At 37.4% G+C, this 25,679-nt stretch overlaps 1 protein-coding gene across 1 annotated transcript in view; it reads left to right on the forward strand.

The window, feature by feature from the left end:
- Positions 1–24,915, forward strand: part of vstm2a (V-set and transmembrane domain containing 2A) — a 37,740-nt gene extending 12,825 nt beyond the window's left edge. Inside the window, exons 3-5 of the mRNA XM_079487552.1 lie at positions 11,258–11,308; positions 12,487–12,826; positions 21,914–24,915. Of these exons, the coding sequence (XP_079343678.1) occupies positions 11,258–11,308; positions 12,487–12,826; positions 21,914–21,990 (468 nt within the window). The 3' untranslated portion in view covers positions 21,991–24,915. The remainder of the gene's footprint in view (positions 1–11,257; positions 11,309–12,486; positions 12,827–21,913) is intronic.
- The last annotated feature ends 764 nt before the right edge of the window (positions 24,916–25,679 follow it).

A 25,679-nucleotide genomic window follows, 5' to 3' on the forward strand; every position in this document is an offset into this window, starting at 1 on the left:
AACATTCTTCAACGGTCCAATTTTACAATTTTGGTGATTTCGTCAAAATTGTAGCCTCTTTTTCCTATTTGTAGTGGAGATGAGTGGTACCCGGTGGGGTCTTCTGCCAGTCGATTGTAGCACATCCACCTCAAGGATGTGCGTGTTGTGGCTTCACAAATGCTTTGCTGCATACCTCGGTTGTAACAAGTGGATATTTCAGTCAAAGTTGCTCTTCTATCAGCTTGAATCAGTCGGCCCATTCTCCTCTGACCTCAAGCATCAACAAGGCATTTTCGCCCATATGACTGCCGCATACTAGATGTTTTTCCCTTTTCACACCATTATTTATAAACCCTAGAAATAGTTGTGCGTGAAAATCCCAGTAACTGAGCAGATGGTGAAATACTCAGACCGGCTCATCTGGCACCAACAACCATGCCACGCTCAAAATTGCTTAAATCACCTTTCTTTCCCATTTTGACATTCAGTTTGGAGTTCAGGAGATTGTCTTGACCAGGACCACACCCCTAAATACATTGAAGCAACTGCCATGTGATTGGTTGATTAGATAATTGCATTAATGAGAAATTGAACAGGTGTTCCTAGTAATCCTTTAGGTGAGTGTATGTTTCTAGTTTGTGACGGGCATTTTGTCTTCTTTGAACTTCAGCGCTCATCAGTTCTGTGGTCAGTTCCTTATAGTGTGGCGTGAAGCAGAATGAACTAATGTACTGAACGGCAGTAATTCAAAATGTGGATGGTTTTCACAAACCCCCGGTTTCCAAGAAGACATTTATTTATCCACTGGCATTGCATGGATTGCTTTTGTGATGGATTGTTATGTTTTTTGAAACTTCCAAAAATTGGAGACCTTGGATTGGATGTAATGTTGTCTCACAGTTCTTAAGGGTCTTGCAATCCTTTGTTGTATCATAATGAAAACAGAAACACTGAATTTAAATGATTATAGAGCTCCACCATACGTTTAACTGAAGGTTAGAGTTTAATCTGCACAGTAGGACCTTGGACAAAATATAATGATTCGATTTAAAAATGTTGTTTATCTTCTTGGTCTTAAATCACATAAAATCATCATTCCAAGACAATCTCCATAATGGACTGCAGTATAACATCACAGCACATCTGGTTGTTTACACATGCTCAGCTGGTAGTTTATGTACGGTTGGAGCAAAGCATCTATTATGGCAGCTAATGGTTACATAAATCTGGCAAGTTATAATAGAATCTGAATGTTATGGAGCTGGTTTACTCTGCATATAAATCTATAATCTGTGTAGGCTAGAAATTAAAAGTATTTTTCTTTTCCTTGTTATGTTGTTGTAAAACTAGTAAACAGTGCCTTGAAATAATGATATCCAAAGCACGTCCTGCTGTAGGTTAGAGATGAATTCATTTGGTTATGACTTGATGGCAAAACATAAAGATGTGATTTTGAGAAATATGAAATTAGCTAGCTCTTTGCTTTGATATTTTCATACGATTGTTTTCCCTTCCGTATTCAATTTGCATAAAAGCGATTCAATTAGCACTTTGTTACAACAATCTACATGACAAGTTGTTTTTATGCAGCAAATATCTCTCTTGTTTCTAATCCTACCTCGCATTGCCAGGTAAACCCTTCAAACCATCAAGTCACAGTCACCTCAGAAGTGATGCTGATTTGTATCAAGTTGACTGGGTTTCTCACATCTCCACAAAGGTGACAGCGAGGGTGCTGAAGGTAAAGAAACAGAGCTAGGGGTGCTTAGGGATGCATGAAAACCAGCTCCCTTCCATGTGAGTGAACGAATTGGTTTCAGTTTGTCACTCAGGAGAGACGGCACTTTGGTTAAAAGCTGAACCCATCAACAACATGTCTGTCACTGCTGGTAACCACGACCAGTCACTGTGACACGTCTGTGGGTACTAAATGACCTCAGGCAGGGCTCACAACACCCCTTCTGTGATAGTGAACGAACACCAAAGAGCACTTGACAAGGTGATAAGAGGTTTTAACGAGGAAATGTGCGGAATTTAAATTTGGGGGAACTCTAATACGTTACTGTAGTCTATTACTATTTTTAAAATAGATGGTTTGATGTAATATGATGTCATCATTTACTCAGCTTAAAGTGCCAAACCTTTATACATTTTCTTTAAAGATTGATATTTGGAAGAATGTTTGAAACATTTACATCTTTTATCCAAAGCGACTTACAAAGAGTTCAGGGAGCAATAAGAGATAAGTCATACAAACCGAACCAAACAGCTTTAGGGCACCACTGACAACCATATACAGGAAATCTTCTTTTGTTTTCAACAGAAATGTTTTTTTGGTGAACCATCCCTTTAATTCAATTTTATTTTTGGGTGGACTGTCTGACGCAAAAGCATTTATGATATTTGAATGAATAAACAATAACCGAATGTCTAAGGGATGACTGCGTTAAACTTAAATGGATAAAACTACAAGCATGGTAAAAAAAAGAAAACCGTATTCATCCTAATTTCATCATAATAAACACATTAAAGGGATGAAAATTCTGTGATGAATTACACACTCTCTAGTTGTTCCAAATTTGTATACCTTTATTTGCTTGGATGAACACAGAGAAAGATATTTGGAAGAATGCTTATTACCAAACAGTTTTTGGCCACCAGTAACTACCATGATATGAAAAATGACAATGTTGGTAAAAAGTGCCCCAGAAATGTTTGCTTTCCTACATTCTTCAAAATATCTTCAAAATACTTAGTTTGTCCTCAACAAGATATTTTTCCTACTTTGGTAGTCAATGGGGTCCAAGAACTGTTTGGTTTTAAGCATTCTTCCGCATATATTTCTCATCAGAATATATTTTTGGGCGAACTATCCCTTTAATTGATTATGTAAATGTAAATAGACCTACAATCCCTTTCACTGAATCAAAACGTGTTGGAAAAAGGAGCTTGTTACTGGAAAAGCTGCAGTGACAACAACTGAAGTGATACCGCCATGATGCTAGTTAAAGCCTCGTAGTGCCAATAAAAGTTAAGAGAGCTGAAAACGGTACAACACGCTGTATAAAAGCACAGCAGAATATTTCCTTGCAGTCGGATTTATTGCATGACCTTGTCAGAGCTTAGAAACCAAATAATATTGCTTTAGCCACGCAAGTGGGTTTGCACTTTAATTTGGACACCATGTTTTTTTGCCATTGCAAATAATACAGCCCTCCATTGAGTGGATGCAGTGAATGTAGAGTCTAGTAATTGAACAAAGCCTGTCTTTTAATAATGCAGCCTATTCTCATTCTTAAAACAATAAAGCAAGAAATGGAGAGAGAAATGATTGCTTTTAAACCTGGTGGACAGTCTTGGTGTTTAACAAATATATATACAGTATATTATGAAGCCTTAATACGATTGCATTCACTTGTGGATCGAATATATGAATCTGCTGATGTAGCTTTTTATAGTGCTTATGATCCTAAAAATGAGGTATCATTTACATAATAGATTTTCATTTCATCTGAGAGTTTCACAACTTGCTCATCATAAAGCTCATTTTACAAGGCAAGAATGCATTATGCATCAAGTCTGTTAGCATTGAAAGAGCCTTTATCTGAGAGTGCAAAGTGCTGTAGAGATAGTTAGGTGCATTGTTTTCGAAACATTCGTCAACGCTTAACAAGAGCCAAAATCAATCAGCAGCAACATCCGATTCACGTCAGTCCGAGAGCGGTTGTCAAATACAATAATTTATTTTTATATACATATATTCACAGGATGCTTAACACCCCTCCTGGCTCACCACAGACCTGAATTATTCATGACTCACACAACAGTGTGTCTCTGTGCCCAGCAGTAAATGATACCATCCCTCTGGGCATTAACAAGCTTTCTCAGCATAACAAGTATGTTGGTATAGCACATTTGACATGTTTCAACAATCTGTCAATGCGGAGAGGCAGTTTAAACATTGAAATGGCGCAGAGTAATCGCATGCCACGCGTCACACGTAACAGCATGTGTGCGCGAGAAAGCGGTTCAGGATGAGTTCAATAGGTTTAGAAGAAGCTCTTTGGGAAACAGTAATGTCTCCTTCATATAGGTACGTGGATTTTGTTGGCTATTTCAAACTCTTTCCTTGAATAAATGAGCTAACTATAGCCATATAGCGTTGCTGTGGCTCCAGGAGAAGTTTATTTTGTTTTTGAATATAATATATAACTGCCGTGTTTCTGAAACCTTGTATCTTCATATTCTTTGGTCATAATTTGTTATCATTAGTCACCCTTTATGTTTGACACTGGGTTTTGCAAATATCTGACCAATAAAAAGTATTCTAAGGGCTTGCCAACTTGTCAACAAGTACAGTGCTTTTCCCATTTCCCACATCTGGAGGTTTTGGAAGTACAGCTGAAGCTGAACAGGTAGAGCATTGTGATTCTTGAATGGATGGATTACCAAATAGGCAATTCAATGCAAATGTCAATATTAAGTAGAAAGGTTTTTTTTACCAATGTTTTTCACCATACGAATGTATTAAATCCTTCTTGTTCTAGTTTTTAAAGCACTTTTTAGTGTGTTTTTTCATAGTCAATTTGTCACATCCATAACGGAATCGTCACATCCGTGACAGTCCATATTCCTCATAAATGGGCACATGAAAACGTTATGTTCTATAAAGACGCATGCCTTCTCCATTTGTTGCGATTATTGCTTCTGCTTTGCACATTTAAATTGACAGAAATCTTACGAAGTATGTGTTCTCTCAAAAACGTTCTTTTTTGTCACATCCATAATGCATCATTTTTTCTCCTTTAACATAGAAAACGTCTGGACTCTATAAAGATGAGTTTAGTGAAGTTTAAACCAATGGTTTAATATACTGGTAGAAAATACATTCTCTTAGAATTTGTGTTTTGTTATGTCTCATTCATAATGCTGGATTTGCCCAAATAATATGCTTTGGACAAGGGTGTCTGCCAAATGCAAAATAAATCATTCTATATTTACATATATAACGAAAATAAAATATAATTCTTCCTTTCACACTTTTACGTTTTTAATGCAAGAGTTAACCAAAAAAAGAATAATAGTACATTAGTAGGTTATTTCTGGTCATGCATTGAGATGAGCTGATGTACCTGATTTATACTGGCAAGCTCAAACATTAGTCGTATGATATATTTGTGTGGAGACCAGGTCACATTGAGCTATACTATGTCTTTAGATTGTGAAAAGACTGCTTCTATCATGATACGGTTCTTTTATCTCTTTAAAGCTTTGCAGTAGAAAAACACAATTTACCTTTGATGCATGGAAAAAACTGAGACGTCCACCTTCGATCTGCTGAGATATCCTGTTGTGTTTCGAAACCCAGAGGAAAAAACATATTACTGCATTGGATAGGAATAAGTGTGAGAATATGATTATATCTTCACTGTTCAGTGAACAAATCCTTGCATTGTTAAAATGTGTTGTATAACGTCAAGGTAAAGCCCTTTAAACTAAAAATAGCAGACGCGTACCTACAATCCATGAATGCATGTGCTACAAAGTGAGATCGTAGAGAAATAAGGGAAGGAGGACGTGACAAAAATACCTCCTTTGAGTTTGCGATATTATAACATAGTTGTGTTTTAAGCCCTTGTGTAGTAGTAAATGGCCCAGATAAGTGAATACATTTATTGGATACACAATCTCTCTGCACACCGTTTAAACAATATTTAATGTGTTTTATTTATGTGTGCAGGCTTAAGGCATATTTCTACACACCTTATTCTCTGCACCGCTGCTGTAGAAATAATTATTGGTATAACTTCCGGTGAGATGCCCTTTGAATAACTATTTCTAATGACAGAAAATGAGACTGTGATTCGTAATTTGAATTGCAATACCGTTGGTTTCATGTGGTAATCTTAAAAAAAATACATATTTTGGAACTGATGACCAACACCTGCTGTTTGTGGCTGCACTTAACCAGGCAAAGCTTATTTCAAGTGCAAAGAAAGAGCGCTTCACACACATATCTTAAGTTAAGTTAAGACAGACTGCTCCTGTGAGGAACTGTAGAGTTTTTAAAAGACGATCTTGAAAACGTGGACCGGTTATCTCAAGCAAATAGACAACAAACATTAAACATCACTGTGCTCATAGTTTTAAAAAAGTTCAAAGTTTAATGTAAACTTTATATATTCATGTAATCATCGACACAATGTATGGTCTTCAAGAAAAACGTGACAGTAAACTGGATTTACAAGGATTATTTACTGCATTTTACCAACGCATCGTCAAATTGGAATATATCACATCATGTGGACTACATTTCTCATCTGATATGCTTGGTGTACAGTAGGTATTTCTTCCACTTATCGTCTTTTTAACAAAACATAGAGAGAATGTTTAAAAAGGTAAAAATAATGTTTATCAGATGAATAGCCAGCTTTATATGTGCACGCGGCCCGTGCAACCCTTGCTGTTTAATACAAAAAACGTATTTTAAATAGCACACAATCGAGATCATGTAAAGGTTTTGAAAACCCTCCATGATTTTCAAATTGCTCATTGGTTTACGGTCACAACAACAGAATCAATAAAGTGTCTAAATATCTGTCGTCAAGTATTAATATCATCATCTATTCCTATAATGTAGTGGACAGTATGCTCACAAATGCTTCATGTTCTGCTTCAAACGAATGACTTGAACTACGGCAGAAATGCGTTTGTTAGCATTGAACCGGAGGTTTTCCCAATCTTTGGCGCAAAGCGTCATGGGGCGTCCGAATAAGGTGGATACAGTAGCTATATCATATGTTTATTTACTTAGTGTTTTTAATATATGGAGATATAGTACATTATACTCCACCCACAAACACTTCAACTCAGGTTTAGCAAAGGAATATACGTCTCGGGACTGAATGCGTGTTTGTCTGACCTGACGAAGACCAACTCAGGGTCGAAACGGAGATGTTAAAGTGGAATGTCAGCAGTGTTCCTGCTAATCTCCATCTCTGTCGCTCTGTCTTTTTTAAATTAGAGCCCTCTTCCAAGGACTCGTGAAAACCTAATGAAAAATATTGGCAACATTAATTGAGCGCTGTCGGAATTTCGGCGACAGTGATGAATGTGATGAAGGGCCCTCTGATGACTACCATTAAACATAGATCTTGACACATTTATCGGTAAAACTGCCCGGGTGTGAGAAATAACTTCATTAATCATTAGCTTTACCGTCTCACATAGAGAGACCCTGTGTCTTCCCCACGCGTTTGTTGCCTTTGTGTTTCAAAATCTGCAGATGCACACGCGTTCCTTTTATTGCGCAGACATCAGATGTCATTAAAGGGGAGAGGAACCCGTTCCGTGCATCCGAGTGTGTTACCATGTGCTGCCTCAGCTGTATTTCATCTAGTAAAGGAGTCGCTCGGCCATAAAGCAAGGCCATTATAATGCATCACTGTTCTGCACTACATTCACCGAGCATACAAGAGCAATATAATAACTTGTTGAACTTCAGCCAGCTATAAGATGAATCTGCACCGGACGGATATGGAAATGTGTGTGAGAAAGTTTCAGAAGTGTGTATGTAATCATATTATTTGCCCCGAGAGCAAAAAAACACTGTTCAATATCCTCATAAAGAGGGAGATAGAGATTCATAATAATGATATCCCCGAGGTTCAGCTGCTGATATCCGAGGGCTTAATGCTCGTCTCTGAAGTGAAATATGCTTGACGGCTGTGGCCATTCAAGTGAGATATGTTTGTATCTTAATATAGATGACGCTATCCTTCTTCCCTGACATTAATTTAGTGTCTGGGACCTCAGAGCCTCGTGCATTATGCAAAATAATTGCAGGGGCACATTTTACAAGAAGTCAATTTCGGCAGGCGTGAAGAACGACAAGTTTCTCTTAATGAAGAAAAGGAGATCGCAAATGACTAGTCAAAATGACTAAAGGTATTAGCCCAGCAGGCAACAGTACATTTCCACAAATGAAAAATAATAAATATAATATGTCGCCTTTGTTTGGAGCGTTATGAAACTTTTTTGTTCTTACTGTACGTACTTAGTCGCTTAGCATAAGGAGAAGTGAAAAAGAATTCGTCTAAACAATGCACACGGCCAATGGCATTAAAGCATTACTTTCATTTTCTTTCCGTGTTGCAGAGACAAACACATTGAAGATGAATTATAAGTGGATAGTCCACCTGAACATCTGATGTAACGTATGATCGCCAACGAATAAATCATACTTTCAAATCTTGTTTTTTTTTAGTTTAGAGGCATCACAAACATGTCAAGATGTGTTACGATTGTATCACATCAAGACTAGACGTGAAACACTCGCATCAAAAAGTTTCATTTATATTCATTAAAACAAGGTATGACATGTTTAAAAGCATTCATTTCTAAACTTTTACTGACAGTTTAACACAATTTAAATATTTTTGGCAGAAATTCCCATTACCGCAACCATTTTAAACGGTCAATTCCATAGCAGGTTTTACTAAAGAAAAACGAGAAGCCATGATGCCTAAGCAAGCTTTTAGTCATCATAAGGGGTATAAATTATACATGTAACATTTTTTAATGCTGGATACTACCTATGTTGGTAATGAGAATGAAAAAAGTAACGTACACAACATGACGAGAGAATATTAAGGTTTTAACAATAAAAAATATGAAGTAATTTGTTAACCTGTTAGCCATTACTGATACATGTGATTCTTCACATTTAATCGAACTTAATTTAAATTTCTTAGTGTGTCTTTAAACAATCTTTTGTAATATTTGTAATAAAATTTACTTTTATTTTAACTATTTTGTCAATGATTATTTGTAATTTGAGAACATTTTGAAGGACATCCAATTGTATTTTATTAAGAATGTTTAAATTACAACATATTACGCACTCGGACAAACCGGGACGCATTACGGTACTTAGAATGTCAGCAGAATAGCAATAAAATAATATTCTTTAAAATTGTGCTTTGTGCAGGGTAGAGAACATCACTTTTGTTTATTATGATCATTTTTTGTCACTAGATTACATTTACATTAAGTCATTTAGCCAAAGCGACTTGCAGATGAAGTAAACGATGGAAACAATTGGGACTACATAAGGACAATGAAACGCATAAGTGCAATCCAAAACTGGTTTCATAGCCTACCACAGTATACAGAGCTAGGACGGAAGTTTTATTATTATTATTATATATATATATTTTTTGAGACGAGATAGAAGTCGGAACTGATCGGTCAGGTGTTGACGGAAACGATGCGTTTTCAGACGATTCTTAAAGATGGCTACAGAATCTGCAGATCTTGTTGCAGCGTGCAAATTATATGTTTTATAATTCAAATATTTACTTCAGTGATGTTTCAGTGGTTTCATAAGAATGACCCAGGTATATATATATAGCACAATTGTTAATACTGCTTTTATGTAAATTCTCCTGTGTTGCTTTTTTGGACCTTGAAACGCACTACATGCTTTTATTTTAAGGAAGTCATAAACTCTTGTATGCAAAAGCATGTGTGTTTCATTACATTTGTGTGTGTGAACCGTCCCTTTAAAGATCATCGAGCAGATGTTGCCGTTGAGCAGCAATCAGTGTATTAATGAAATAAAGTGGCACCATTTGCAGAGCAGCCCAGATACAGCTGGGACTCCGCAGAAAGTCAATGCTGGACACCCAGAGCCGCTATTGAAATTCGAAATTCATTAGACCACATTTAATTTAATTGTATTTGATTTTAATGGGAGGCTACTAAAGGTCTGACTAAATGGCCGACGGGTTATAGCCGAGATAAGAGATCTCCACATAATGGAGATCAACGGCCCATATTAGCAAAACGTCAGCTCTGAGTGAGCTGTCAGGATGAGAACTTCCTGTTTTCTTCTGAACGCAGACATCAAGCTTCAGTAGAACAGATAAACGTGTTGTCACAGAGTCAGGATCCATAAGCGGATAAACGGTGTTTAATAAAGCCAAACGTAACAGGTCATCCAAACGCATTGAACAAACGTTGACAGATCACCATGACATGATCAATAATGAAGAAGAGACAAAGGAAAACACAGGATATATAATTTTGGGCCATGGACATGATTTCAACAGGAAGTGACACCATCTATATAATACAAATTAAAAGACATGGCAACAAGAACACAGGTTAAATGTGTTCAAAATAAATAAAATGTTTTTTTCTATAGGTTTCAGAACAGTTTTTTGTATTTTTGGCCTCTGGATAACCCACAAGTGAGAAAATGTCTTCCTCTTTTGACCATGAATTTTCTATGAGTGTACATTGATTTTCCTAACATCTCGCTTTTTTCTTTGGTTAAGGATGAAACGATTTGAAGTTCATAGTCAGAAAAGATGTAATACTGCGTCAAGCCAGCACCGGAGACTCACAAGGCCATTTTTGACAAAGCGTACATGTGAGATAATTCCGTCCGCAAGGTTTCCAAATTGGATGGATATACTTTACAAATAAAGCACTTTAATTTTCTGATCCTCGGGGGTCTGCTGTGCCAGACACATTACTGGTAAATTCATTTTGAAGGAAGCATAATTTAAAAGGAGTTTTTGGTTTTCGAAATCTGGCACGTTTTTTTATATAAACAGCTTAATAAGGGCTGCTTTTAAATCTGCGTCCGAACGGTGTCGGACCGGCTCACGAGGCTGCTCGATTTTCTTCAAGGACTTCTTTCAAAAGGTTACCTGAGATGAAACCCGAGCGCATAATGCTTGATGAGAGCTTCAGGCAAACATGACATTATTGGTGTTAAGGATGAACATGTTTAACATGGATCTAATATTTTCCTTCTTGCTTAATTTAAAACCAATTGGCTCCGACCTCGACAAGATGAAGTTCAGGCGGAAGCGTTCTTAGCCTGATGGATTTCGAACTGATTGTTTTTTGATGTGGCGCATTCTGAATATTTCGAACTTCTTAAAGAGCTGAAAATTGGCGCCTGTAATGCCATCTGCTCCTGTGCCTGTTCTAATGAATCTTTGTTCTGTTTAGTTCTCGAGACAAAAACACGATCCATGCGATCCTGTTCCCTTCCACTGAACAAACAATTAACCGAGCTTTTGAAACATTCAGAGTTTTTAAGTGTCATGGGTACCCAAGCAGGGATTCAAGGTTGGCGTGATTCATGATGTAGGAATTGCTTGAATGTTTCTCCTTTGTATTACTTGGCTTTTGCATGTGTGATTTTAGATATGGAAAGCCTTATGGAAGGACTTATATTCTTGTTTTTCTTGACCTCCAGATGGAGCTGATCCCAGTACCAGACCCTGATGAAGAGGGGACCAAAATAAGTGTGAGTATTCAATCTATAGCCTTTTTTTGTGTTGTATCTGTGTAATGCCTTTATTCAACATTGAGTTATTTCAATTTCGATTGACTTCTATAGCGCTTTTCACAATATTCCATTGGGTCAAAGCAGCTTAACAGTTAATAAAGGGAAGAAAAGCACAAGTAAAAAATAAGAAAGGTGTATGAAATAAATTAGATATATTATATTACAAAATACAAGAGCATTGACTGTACAAACCTCAAAACTGTCAACATTTTTGATCAGAATATAGAAAAGGTGTATTTGATATATCAAAATATCAAAATTACAAGTGAAGCTTACTGTAAAAACTATTGTAAAAATTATAATAATAGGGATTTTGATACTCTTCAATATCTTAAGAAAGATATTTGTAAGAATGTCAGTAACCAAACAGTCATATCATCCCCCATTTACTGCTTTTGTAGGGAAAATAAATACTATGGGAGTCAATGGGATGGTAGAGATCTGCTTGGTTGCTGACATTGTTTCCAGTAACTCTCTTTTAAAAACATTTAAACAGGTTTGGAACAGTAAATGATGACAGAATTTTCTTTTTTGTGCGACGTTCTTTGGTGAACTCTACCATTAAGATGCTTAACTTTAGTGGAATTATGATTATTAGATAAAAGCCCCAATATTGTCAGGATAATATGTTATAATGCTATTATAATATATTTACATATTAAACTGCTGAAGTTTCTCCATACTAAAGATAATTTTCTATTATTTAAACTCTATTCACGCACTATTACATTGTTAATCTTCTAGTTTTACGACTTTATTCCTCGTAAACAATCTCCTAATTTTATGCTAACACTAATATTACATTTTGCGTATATATTTCGCATAATGGCATGACTTTGAAATAATTAATAACAATGCGTCTCATGTATTTCTCCTGCAATGAATAAAGTCAATATTATTGAAGATCTCAATATGAACTCAAATCTAGATTGTTTTACATAAAAACATCTATATTAATTTCACACCTCCTTTCACATACTCTCTATGTATTTGATCAAATTGTCTTGAGACAAAATTGATGTTTAAATGAAACACAACCGAGACCTCCATCAATTCTCCTCAGCTATGACAGAACAAGCAAAAACACATTCAAACAGTTTGAATTCATCTGGATTTGTCTTCCCATCTCTTCACAGACAGTTAAGGTCCAAGGAAACGACATCTCCCACAAACTGCAGATCTCACGAGTCAGCAAGAGCGACGAGGGCCTGTACGAATGTCGCATCACGCATGCTAACTACGGAGAGCTAAAGGAATACAAGGCTCAAGCTTACCTGACAGTCAACGCCACAGTCCGACCACGCAATCGGGCCATCAAGAAGAGCTCGCCGCTGCACTTGACTGATAAGAAACCCCGCAAGAGCAGCTCGGCTTTGGGCCAGGACACCAACGGCATGAGCTCAGACCAGAGGTCCCAGTCCACTTCTAGCTCTCAGTCATCACACTCCAAAACAGTTAAACACAGCACAGGGTCAGGTAAGACACACTTATTCTATAGTCCCCATCACTAAAGGGACTATTTCTGTCTTTTCGACCCTAGTCTCGCGTAGTATGAACGTCTGGAACCAATTGCCACTTTCTTTGGCCAGGACCCGCCCAATAGACATATGACTGACAGGTAAATTAACCAATCATGTTTCGTCTTGAGCCGCGTTAATGTTTAGAGGCGTGGAAATGTCCCTGCAGCAACAGACCGGTGTAAATTCATGAACGTGTGTAAAGTTAACAGCAACAAAATGACTATAAATTTATACTGTGATTCTCGCATACTTTTAAGATTTAAGCGTTTAGTCGATCATGAAGAATTCTTATTGCAACCGTTGTAAACACGACAGCTTACTTATTAGATCAGACGGCTTGGTGTTGTTTCCAGGCGGGCCGTTAAAGAACGTGACACGCACATCTACCGGAAATCCTGTGAAATTTAACCAATCAGATGACGACTTCGATAGTGCTGAAGTGTTTCCAAAAAAGTGTGCCAAATGAATCAGACGTTCAGCTAACGGATCGTGGGCCTGACGTGTGATGCTGAGGCTATTTCGACCCTAACAGGGTCTCCCATTAAAACCTGTTAAAATGTTTGAAAATGGCCGTGCTTTTCTAAAATAAAATTTCTGTGCATTTGAGATGAAGCGCAACTAACTCAATTGGTCAAATATCTAATCTTTTTCTTACGATTTTAACACATATGTGTTTGAAGGGCACTTTAAAGACATTTCAAACTAAAAGTACAACACCTTTTCTTTCTTTCTTTCTTTCTTTCTTTCTTTCTTACTGCAACTACTAAAACTATTTAAATCCCAACATTAAAGTGAGAATTAAAATGTTAAGAAGAGCATTTGTTTATGTAATAAAGTCTGCGGCGGGTTTCATTTTAACTGTACAGTAGCAAAACTGGGAAATGAAATTTAGAGCGGCTGCTGTAATAGAGTTTATAAAGCATCCCAACAGGCAATAAAGGCTATAATTTCACTCTTTATTTTATTGAACTACTAGACATCGCAACCTTATTATTATGGACCACAAAACAGCAAATGTGTTCCTTTTTGGAAAACAAACTTTGAATTGCTTCAATATTTAATATGAGATCATGTTAATTAGTACCAAGGGATTAACATGGAAAATCTGATTTACTTGTGATTATAATTTGATATGCAGTTTATGTAAATGTTTGCGACAGGCTTGAAATCACAGGCAACCTGTAACCACTGAGCCACAGGAACTTATTTTTTCATATTTACTCATCACTGTATTGACATTGTTCCCTGAACTCTCTGCGAGTTGCTTTTAAATATAGCTTCATATATTTTAAGTAACATTCTACTAGGGATGTAACGATTCACAGTGAGCCGGTTGAAAGTCGATTATAATAAATGATGATTTAAGCCGGTTGAGATGTTATTTGAATCGCGATAAATGTTTTGAGAAACAGGGGGCTACGGAAGCCGTAAAGTGCCAAACAAAACAACAAATCGCAAAACAAACAACAAATCTAAAAGCCAAAAAACGAATCCCAAATCACAATTACAAATCTGAAAATGCAACACCAAATCTGAAATCACATTAACAAACCATAAAGCGCAACAACAATTCCGGAAACAAAATAACAAATCAGAAAACACAACGATAAGTCAGAAAACACAACGACAAGTCAGAAAACACAACGACAAATCCGGAAATACAACGACAAATCCGGAAACAAAATAACAAATCTGAAAACACAACGACAAATCAGAAAACACAACAACAAGTCAGAAAACACAACGACAATTCGGTTAAAACGGAAAAGGTAGGTCTTTTGTGTGACCGGGGTAGTTACTGCTGATTGGACGGAACCCCTGTCAATCAAGATAAACAGTCAGGTGTGTGTTTTTATAGAAAATAATGGAGTTTGTTCAGCACTACTTTCAAGAAGGACATTCATATGGCGTGATTCTAGATATGCTTCTAACGTATCATGATAATAAGATCAGCTTGCGCTCTCTTGAAAGACACCTCAAGAATGCAGGTTTATTCAGACGAAAAAACGATTCCCTATTAATCGATGTCAGGAATGCTTTCAGAGCAGATGCAAAACACCAAATTTGAACCCACAATAAGGACAGTACATTATATATTTGTGTACACTGCCGCCAGCTACTTCTTCTTGTTATTCTGTACCGCTAGCTACAGAACTGTACTTCCTGTTTATCTTGATTGACAGGGGTTCCGTCCAATCAGCAGTAACTACCCCGGTCACACAAAAGACCTACCTTTTCCGGTTTGACCGAATTGTCGTTGTGTTTTCTGACTTGTCGTTGTGTTTTCTGACTTGTCGTTGTTTTTTCTTATTTGTTATTTTGTTTCCGGAATTGTTGTTGCGCTTTATGGTTTGTTAATGTGTTTTCAGATTTGGTGTTGCGTTTTCAGATTTTTAATTGTGATTTGGGATTCGTTTTTTGGCTTTTAGATTTGTTGTTTGTTTTGCGATTTGTTGTTTCGTTTGGCACTTTACGGCTTCCGTAGGGGGCGCTCTGTCTACTGCAAACTTGAAAAACGTGGATATATATTTCTTAAATGTAAAAAATCCTTACAAAGTCTTAGTTTGTTTATATGAAAGAGACTTTTTTATTATTAATTTGATTTGATTGATGTGGAATTTGACATAAAATATATTTTTATTTTACAAAGAAATTTGAAAATGCATTTGAGAAATAATAATTGGGGTGTTGTTCATTTGTTTACTAGATATTTTTTCGGTTCGGTTCCAATGGTTTGGCATTCATTTATTATTCTACAGGAACAGTAAGATATTAGAAGATACAAATATTTTATTGCAGTTCTCTTTATTTTGGTAACACTTAAGTGGCTTTATTTTTGGCATCACAATTCACATTGTGAAAACATAAATATTAATAAAATTTAATTGAACAGGGTACAGGGACCAATTCTCACTATTAACTAGTTGCTTATTATCTTGGCTATTATTAGCATATTGGCTGTTTAATTATACGTATGAGTCATGTATTCTGCACGGCCATATTCTACATCCCTAATCCTACCCAATACCAAAACCTAACAACTACTTTATAACTATAAATAAGCAACAAATAACGTGTTTATTGAAGCAAAAGTGGTAGATAATGGTTTGTTATAATAGCGAGAATTTACCTTAAAATAAAGTGTGACCAAATATGGACATAATATTAAAGATTTACGCTGGGGGCTCACAGTAGCTCTTTGTTTACCATTCATCAACGTGCCAGAAAAATAAGCTTATTATAGAGATTAAGCATATTATTTATTATGTAATATAAAGTAATGCAAGCTTGCAATTGATGAAATGAAAGTAAACAGATAGACATGTGTGCTGTGCTTTACACTGCAGACGCTCAATGGGCAACGCCAAAGATAAAAGATATTAACAAGATGCACCACTGCCATTACAACTGCAACGCTCAATGTGGCTGCTTAAAATAAATGTGATTTTAGTGCAATTTAAACTTAACAAATTCAATTTAGCGTACAGTTCAATACCGGATTCACAAGGGGGCAAACATAATGAGTATACTGTATATAGTCCGCTGGTGATGTAGGGATCGTCGACAGGTGCAGGGATTGCACAGGAGACACAGGTGTGGGACCGTGAAGGATCATGGGAAGTGAAGTCCTTCGGGAAGACACAAGGAGGAACAGAAGGGAACGGTGACATCAACACAGAATGTAATCATTTAAAAAGTACAGTTTTTTTTCCATTCCTCAAAAAACAGCAAATTCTGACATCCAAGGTTTCGGAAGGGTAGAGACCATTTGCTTTTATTAAGGGGTGAGGCTTCAGTATTGTTTTTTTTAACTAATCTTACGTTTTTGTATGATTCGTATTGTATAGTTACCTTGTAAAATAGTTACAAATTCTTGTGAGATCAGGCTGGTCTATCATGAGGTTGGTTGTAAAGAATGTAAAAGAATGTGATAAATGCTTTCTTCAGAAAGTTCAGGAATCTTTATTAAAATTTTATGAATCGCAGAGGCAGATTTAAATTGGATGCCAAGAAAATTCTTGTAAAGTGTAATTTGTACATGAGGTAAAATGAGTCAAGGTCAGTTCAAATATGTCATATTGTGCGGTTGTGTGTATAGTTTTCAAGAATGACCTTGAACCTGCATTACTTCAACACAAGATCTTCTGGGTTTTCTCAACCTTAGAAAACCTGCAGTCGGCAACATCAGTGAGCTGTAATTATAGATGATGGCATTGTGACATGACTCATAACCTTCCTTACAGCTAATCAGATGGGACTGGTAATGAATGTATAGATGCAATGCATAATCGACAGTGAATTTTGGCTCGGAGAAAAAAGAGCCAGCAGAAATGATTAATTATTCCCTGCGAGCAGCAGCCCGATGCGATTGCTTGTTTCGGGGGCGCTCTCGTTCGGCTCGATCACCTCGGGCCAAATGAGATCTGGCAGAGAGGAGCAGAGGGTCACAAGCTTTCCTCCTCCTCCTCCCGTTCTTTTCCCAGATGTAAAGCCTGGCCGAAAGAGAAGCTCCCCAGACGTCCCCCACCCACCCGCTCCTCCATGCTCAGTCTGTCGGAAAAATCCCGTAAATGTCACTGTGATTTAGTGAATATTTCATTTTCCATTTCCTCTTTGTTGCCTTGTTTTCAGGGTTTTGTGGGCAGCGTACATCCGTGAGCTTCCGCCCTTTCTGTAGCATAGACCTTATTGCAGGTAATAAGAATCGGATCAGATTTCCTTTGAAGTTTTTAGGCCTCGTATCATAATTTGATGGATCAAAGGAGCTCAAGAAAAATATGAGAAAAACAATCTAAAACAGCAGGAAATCTGGTGAAAACGCTCCGGTTTATTTATAGGACTTTCTGAAAAATGAATGAAATGTCATACAGGTGCATAGGCCATGCCTGGCAACATGTTGAATACATACAAGAAAGCAATGTTTATTGTTCTGATTTGTTCTAAGGTTTTCTAACTCAGGCTAACGTGTCTCTCCATATTTTTGCACCACGAAAAGATGATCATTTTCTGAATTAAATAAATTTAATTTCTAAACTCGCCTCTATCTAAATATATATATGCATTCAGTGCCAAGGCACAGCTGTCAGCATGAGGCTTGTTTTGAATATATCTTGAAAAGCCTTTAGAAGCCGTGTAGGAAGGCAGTGTGAATTAATCCATTTTCATGGTGTAATGACAGTTTTCAGTTTGATTTACAAGGCGAGGTTTCTGTGAAAGATAGCGTCTTTATTTATGCATAAGAAGAAAACGTACAATTTGTGGGCCGTTGGGTGGCTTTAAAGTTTTTGTAACATGTTATATTACTTTTTTATTTGACAAGTACGAGGAAATTGTATAAATATACATGTCCGTAAATTGATATTACTAATACACACTGTGTTCATACCAACCTAAACTCATGGGAATTCATAGCTTTTTTACGATATAGCTCATTTGTATGAATTTGTACGTTGTGATTGTACACAAATGTAAGAATACTAGAACAAATCAATACTGAAGCCCCATCTAACCCTGTTCCTGGTTATAATGAGATTGTACTGATGAGCAAAAGTTAGCTGTCAGGATCGAGGTGAGGAAAAACCCAAGTGTAGGCCAGTCAAAGGATTAACAAAATATTTTATTAATAAATTCAATAAAACATCCACAATTGGGAAAAAACTAACACAAACAAAAACTTCCCAAAGAGGGGGACAAGGTTCGAGAATTAAATAGTAAGTCCAAAATACAACTGGGGAACAGGAAACAGGAACAAGGTAAACAGGCAATAAGGTAATCCACAAAGCGAGACGAGGAAGGCAAACAAGGTACCGATTACAATCCACCGACACGGGACAAAGGGCACTTAAACGAGATAAAATGCTTACCAGGGAAGGTTAAACAGGAAGGTGACAGGCAGGTGACAAGACTCAAACACTAAAAGGAACTAGCGGGAGATCGTGGGCGAGGTGAGAGCGATGACACACTAATGGGACGCTAATCGGGAAACAAGGGGGCAGGGCCAAAATATGCAACACCGGAGAGAGAGCATGGCATGACAAAACCAAAACAATGGCCTTTTCTCCACATAAAACACATTTGTCTGACATGATCCTGCCTCTCCTTGTCTTAATTTCCGAGTCTTGTACATGACAGAACCCCCGCCTTAAAGAACGCCCCAGGCTGACATGACCCAAAGGGGTTGGGTTGGATAGCAAAAAAACTTGGGCGGGGACTTAAGAGGGACAGGGGCCTGCTTCCTAGACTGGGGCGGAGAGAGTGGGGTGGGGCAGGAAAATCTAGGCGTGGTAGGGAGACCTTTCTTGGAGCGGGAGGGGCTGGCAGGGAAAGAAGGGAAAGACATGCAAGGAAAGCTGGGGGCAATACCGACTGGGCTGCCGACTGGACAGGGCTGGGCGCTGGCGGGAACACCGGCTGGAAAGGGCTGGGTGCCGGCTGGACAGAGCTCTCTGGCTGCTGGACAGTGCTCTCTGACTTCCTGGCAGTGGACTGGCTCACCAGCTGGGACACCGGCTGGCTGGGTTCCGGTTGGGAGGCCGGACTGGAAGAGGATGCAGGTGGTGACGTCCGGGAGCGAATCACCACGCCCCTGGTCGGAGGCTGCTTGCTCAGGACCAGAGGAACCCAAGACCTCCTCCTCCCTCACTTGCCTAGGAGGCTGGCGTCCGAGGATGGAGCGGGGTCAGAGAGTCGAGACGTGCTGAGGCCCTGGACGTATCTCGCTGCATGGTTCAGCGAACAAGATTGTTGTAACCGAGGGGTCTCAGCATCCGCATCTCCGACCGGGAAAGTGACTCTGTGAGGCAGCTGTTGAACACAACTTTTAGTTCGTCCTCACCAAAGCAGCATTGCTCTGCTGCCGTCAGAAACTTGCTTAACGAAATCGTCTCCCAATGTCCATACTGCCCACTGGGTTCAATTCTGGTCGGCGGATTCTGTCAGGATCCAGGTGAGGAAGAACCCAAGTGCAGGGCAGTCAAAGGGTTAACAAAAGACTAAAAAAAACACGATGGGGAAAACACGGGAACTGAAACAAAAACACAAACAAAACGAGAATTAAATAATAAGTCCAGAATACAACTGGGCAACAGGAAACAGGAACAAGGGAAACAGGCAATAAGGTAATCCACAAAGCGAGACGAGGAAGGCAAACAAGGTACCGATTACAATCCACCAACATGGGACAAAATCGAGAATTCGAGGATCATGACAGTTAGCCACCTTGTGAAATTGTTGTTGGTTCATACAGTACCGTGTAAAAGTCAGCAATGGTTTTCAGGCAATGGAATAAAATGACTACACTATGTACAGTTCCATCTTAACGACATAAAGAAAATTTCCGGTTAACAATATAGTGCCTGTGGATTATTTCTGATAACAATCAAAAACTGAGAAGAACCGTCACTTGGCTAATATTGTGTCTCCAATATTATGAATTTAGACTCCGAAACCAAGCTCAACCGCTAGATATCAATGTACCGGTTGGTTTAAATGCTACCAAACTACAGAACCCATTCAACAAATTGTGTATTTAATAAAATTATTATGCAACAAAATTCACCAAATTGTTTATTCAATACAATTATTATACAATAAAATAATAATAACATAAATTCAATAAATTATAAGACACGCGTCAAATACAAACCGGTTTACTGGAGGTCAGGCACATGCATCCAATGACATGGTCTATATAATTATTTATTTTGATTAAAATACAACAGGAAAAATATTTTGAAGAATTTTGAAAACAAACAGTTCTGGAGCACCTTTGACAATCAGTTTAATGGTAGTCAATGGTGTCCCAGAAATCTAGTTGCCAACATCATTCCAAAAATCTTTAATTGTATACAACAGAACTGAGAAATGTATACAGGTATGGAACAATTTCAGGTTGAGTAAATAATGACTGAATTATTTTATTCTTGGGTGAACTATCCCTTTAATGCATAAAAAACACCCCTTAGACATATAAACAACATTTAAAACTTTTTTTGACAAGTTTTGCCAGAGTGGGACTATAATAATGAGACCAAAATATAAACATGGATGCTAAAACAACAAAGCCGGTGGTGTCCAAATACACAGGACTGTATTTGACATTACGTGCAACCTTGAAATAAAATTTTAATTGTGCTTTGCATGTTATTATTGTCATTTATAATCTTTATATGAAGTTATTAATCGCATAATTCTTATATAGAGTCTGAAAAACACATCCGACATCCAGGGCCGCTGCTAGCCATTTTGGTGCCCTAAGCATAATTCCATTATGATGCCCCAAAAATAAAAAGTTACAGCTAGTTGGCGTCAGTTATTTGTTACATGCATAGTTAATATTTAACAGTAAAATCTCAATTCAGATTGCAAGTTGCACCGAAATTAAAGTTATAGCAACATAGTTTGCTAACATGAACGTCAGCAAGTTCGAGGCGCATTACGATTTGTCGCAGCACATGCACATTTCCCGAATTGAAGTTGATTAATCATGGACTTACCTGCAAGTGATGCACCAGCATCATTTCGCAGTTTCTTCTTCTTTCTTTTCTCTGATCCTGACTCCTGCTGTCTTTTCGGGGCCATTTCCAAATAAGTTGCCTAGGCTACCGTCTGTCAAACTGTGTCAGTATGCCGCGCGGACCGTACATAGTCGGCTGGTTGGGGGGGTGTTATGGGATTGTTCGGCCGTTTTTTTTATTACATATACAAGGCTAAAATGTGCCTGCCTAATAATATTTCTATAGGTTATGAAATAATATTAGATTTTAAAATGTATTTTTTTCATTAGGCTATTTTTGGTGCCCCCTCAGCACAGCGTTTGATGCGCGTGGTGGGAGCGCCCGACATCCCAACAATCCTTTAAGGCATTTCAAAGCATTAAAAGCTCATAAATAAAAAAAATGTCTTAGGTTATTAACTTGGTAATGTATAATTTATAATGGAAAATCTGGACCGGGCGGTTGTATTCATATCGGTGATTAAGTGGCTAATATTTTGCCATTATAACTTCTAAGAGACGATCAATGTCCTATAATTTTTCCCACAGGTACGAGGATAGCCACGAGTAATGGACTTGCTGTTCTCCTGCTAACGTCTGCTCTTGTGAGAGGAGCGTTGCTTTAGTTCCAAGACAGTGACTCTTTTCCCAGAATCACTCTTATTTCAAAGCCAAGAGAAAATTGTGTGCTTTTCGGATGGAGCCAATGGCACAGTTGTCCCTTACTTCAAACCACTACACGGCACCCACTGTAGTCTAATGATCGTCACCAGAAGCACCTTTGTTTGGAAAGCCTACAAAACTGCCATACCGGACACGTGCTTATTGCTCCGAATCAAACAGAAGACAAAAATGGATACAGACTCTAATGGGATCTTGCACCCATATATATATATTTTTTGTTTTATGTTGATCTCCAGCTGTGAATTTAATACATTGCTCCGATGTTGGGAAAGTCTATATTTGTGTAACATATGAATATATGAACAGATATAAGGTATATAAAAGTGTACGTTTTAAAATCCCCTCCACTATGTACAGCTGCCATTCATTCTAGTGTATTCACATGCAGAGACGGCCTTGTAAAAAAAGAGAAAATGACAGCACCACTGCTTTAGTACATATTGTGTCTGGGTCGCTTTATTGAACTTTAAAATTGTGCTAAATCTGCTGCCGTGCATTAATGCAGATTTTTTTGCCTAAATGTATGTTTCTTTTTTGTTTGTTTGTTTTTTGGCATAATAAATGTGAGTACTGTATATTCGTTTTCCCTTTGCCATATTACTAATATTGTACACGAAATTGTGCACTCGCATGCCACGTGTCATGTTGAGTTAGCATTTACACAACTCTTTCACGTGAGCCTACGACTGGGAAACTGAATTGCAAACAATAAGGACAAAGACATCATGGAATTTCAGTTTGTTATCTTGTGTTGTTGTCATTAAAGAGCGGAGGGTCCGAGTAATTGTTTGAAATAAATGTCCCGAACCTTCGACCTTCATATCGCTACAGCTGTTGCATGACCTTCAGCACTATTGAATGTTGTGATTGTGTCCTTATAATCATCTCTTGTCTGACTAACCTGCATTTAAGTGTTGAAGATGATTGCCTTCCAGCACTCCAAACAACTCCAATGTATTTTCTGCTTTGTGTTTACTTCCCTCAAAATCACGTCTGGATCAGACCCTTGGATTTACACTATAGCTAACAAAATCAATAGTTGGACATGGCTTATCATTTGTTTTCTCTCTGTGTTTTTTAGAGACAAAGAACAGCTTATTTCTATGTGTTGTTGTTCTTGAATTGAACTTTACTTTCATCAATTTGCTGATGATCACAACTGTGAGTCTTTGCAAATACTGCTTAAAATGTTTGTTTTTTGTACCAGGTTCTGGTGTCCCTTTTTTCAATGTAAAATCATTCAACCTCACCTGAGGTTTTCAAAGCAGTGAACATCATAACAACAAAATTACAAGAAACTAAACTTAAGCTGCAACACAAATGAAGAATAAAACAGCAGGGCTGGGTCGCAACTTTTACTCAACAAAGCAGAAGCTAATGATATTTATGTAAAGCAAAAAAAACGTATTTGTAAGTCATTTCCCTTATGTACACTGTAAATGTGGATAAGTTGGCAAAACTCAAAAAATCTGGCAAATTCTTAGTTTAAAGGGACAGTTTACCCTTGAGTTGTTCCAAATCAGAACTTCAAAACAGAACTTTAAAAAATGAGAACACAAAGAGGTACTTTTATATTAACTAAACTCAATATTTGTTTCTTTATACACATAAATCAAATCAAACTCAGAATAAGCAAGAAGAGACTAGTCTCAGTACTGGCATTAGCACAGTTATTGCTCATTGGCAACACAACATACATTAACAATTATTTACATTGCTTGATTTATTTAATTTAGTTCAGTTTCACAGTGTAGGCTACCAAACGCATTAAAGTTATGCATTTCTAAAGATATCCCATTATGCAGTTCTCCCAATGGTAGTACAAACACTGTTATCCGAGAACAAGCCATCCTGAAAGAATTTGATGTTTTGAAAAGCCTATGAATATGCAGTTGATGGAACACGTGTCCCGTGTGACATCCTTCTCTTGCATTGATGTAGTGATCTTGAAGTGTTTTACATCATTCAACCAAAGACAGCTGAGATGGGCACATTGCGGTACTGTTTACAAAATTCATAACACTCCCATGTATTATGGCAAATCTATGTTTTCTCACACATGCAAGCGTTGTTAATGTTTGTTCAGTTTTGGCTTTCAAGGCAACTGCATCAAGATCAACACACATAAGCACTAAGCACCAACATTAAGTTGGCATTGCGTTGTACATGTGTGATTAAATATGGAGTGACAATGAACTTGACACATGCACTTCTTCTGTAATGTACTTAAGGAGCAGCTTGTAACTACATTTCATGAATTGTAATGCCATGTTATGGCTGTGATACCACCCATGGTTCCTTAATGACAAACTATAAAGGCTAACTAAATATATGCCATAATGTTTCTTTGCATAGTTAAACTGTACCATAGCTGGAACCTCTTGTCTAAATTGGCATACGTGACATAATAGCAGCTCCCCTCAACAGTTCACTACATCGTAGGCTTCTTGATTTAAGCAGGTTGATCCACATTTAACTTTAAAACAGCACTTTAAATACGGCACACAAGTGATCCAAATATGTGTGCACTGTAAATAGTCTAAACACTTTATCGCAATCCATCAGCTGCATTTTTACGCTGGACACTTGTAGTTACCCATCGGATATTATAAATAACCATCTCATTTGAAATGATGAAAGTTGGCTTATCAATACACCGTAAATTACAAATTCCTTTCATGAATAGGTTTAAGAAGTTTAAGGTATTTGGAGTCAATATATTTGATGCCTTGTACATCCTCTGTGTAAAGTCACTGTAAACTGAACAAGCAGCATGATTTATTTCCATTTCTAATTCTTTCCTTTTTTACTCAGAAAGGAAAATGTATATGTGTATGGAATTACAGTTACAATTAAATGAAAGTACCAAAATGATTATGTGTCTTTCTGTGTTGCCATTGGGGATTAGAAATCTGATCTCCGTATTTCCATTTCAAGTGTTTATCTTGGTTGATATCTTCAGATGTGCCGCTATTGTGAATACAATAATATAACAATGTATGCAGCACCTATTTCCACCTTGTTGGAATCAATGTTAAGTGTTTGTTGGGCTGTTGAAGATACAAAGACGTGATTTCACTTAACGTTGAATGTCTTGTATTAAGACAAACATTTTGGGAGATTTGTATAAACTTCACAGGCCCTCTACATTTCGAGATGCTTATTATGATTTGCGTGCTGTTTTGTTTTTATTGTTGAAAAGTGTCACTTTAAAGTGCATCATCTGCAAAATCTCTTTCAAGTATTTGATGTGTGAAAAATGAATTTGATCAAATGGCAGTTGATTAATTATGAAAGGACGAACATGACACACTGCTGTTCAGACATTTTAACTAAACGGAAATCTGCTTAAATGGCTTGGAAGCATCTTTTTGAGTTTTGAGCAAGTGAAAAACAGATTGGGAAGAACACAACTCCTACGTTATCATAAAACTGTGCGACATCAGTTTAGAAGCTGGTGTTTTGCCATCATTTTGATGGCATCCCAAAATCAATTTCAATGTTTTGTAAGATCAATTTTAGGTTCCAAAATCTACAAACAGTGGTAAATACTAAAAAGTCTTATATGAAACCGATGTGTTTATGATCATCTTATGGAATTATTGGGGCGACAGTTTTCAGGATTTAAAGC

Source organism: Barbatula barbatula (genome assembly GCF_947034865.1).
Source record: "Barbatula barbatula genome assembly, chromosome: 23".
NCBI lineage: Eukaryota > Metazoa > Chordata > Actinopteri > Cypriniformes > Nemacheilidae > Barbatula > Barbatula barbatula.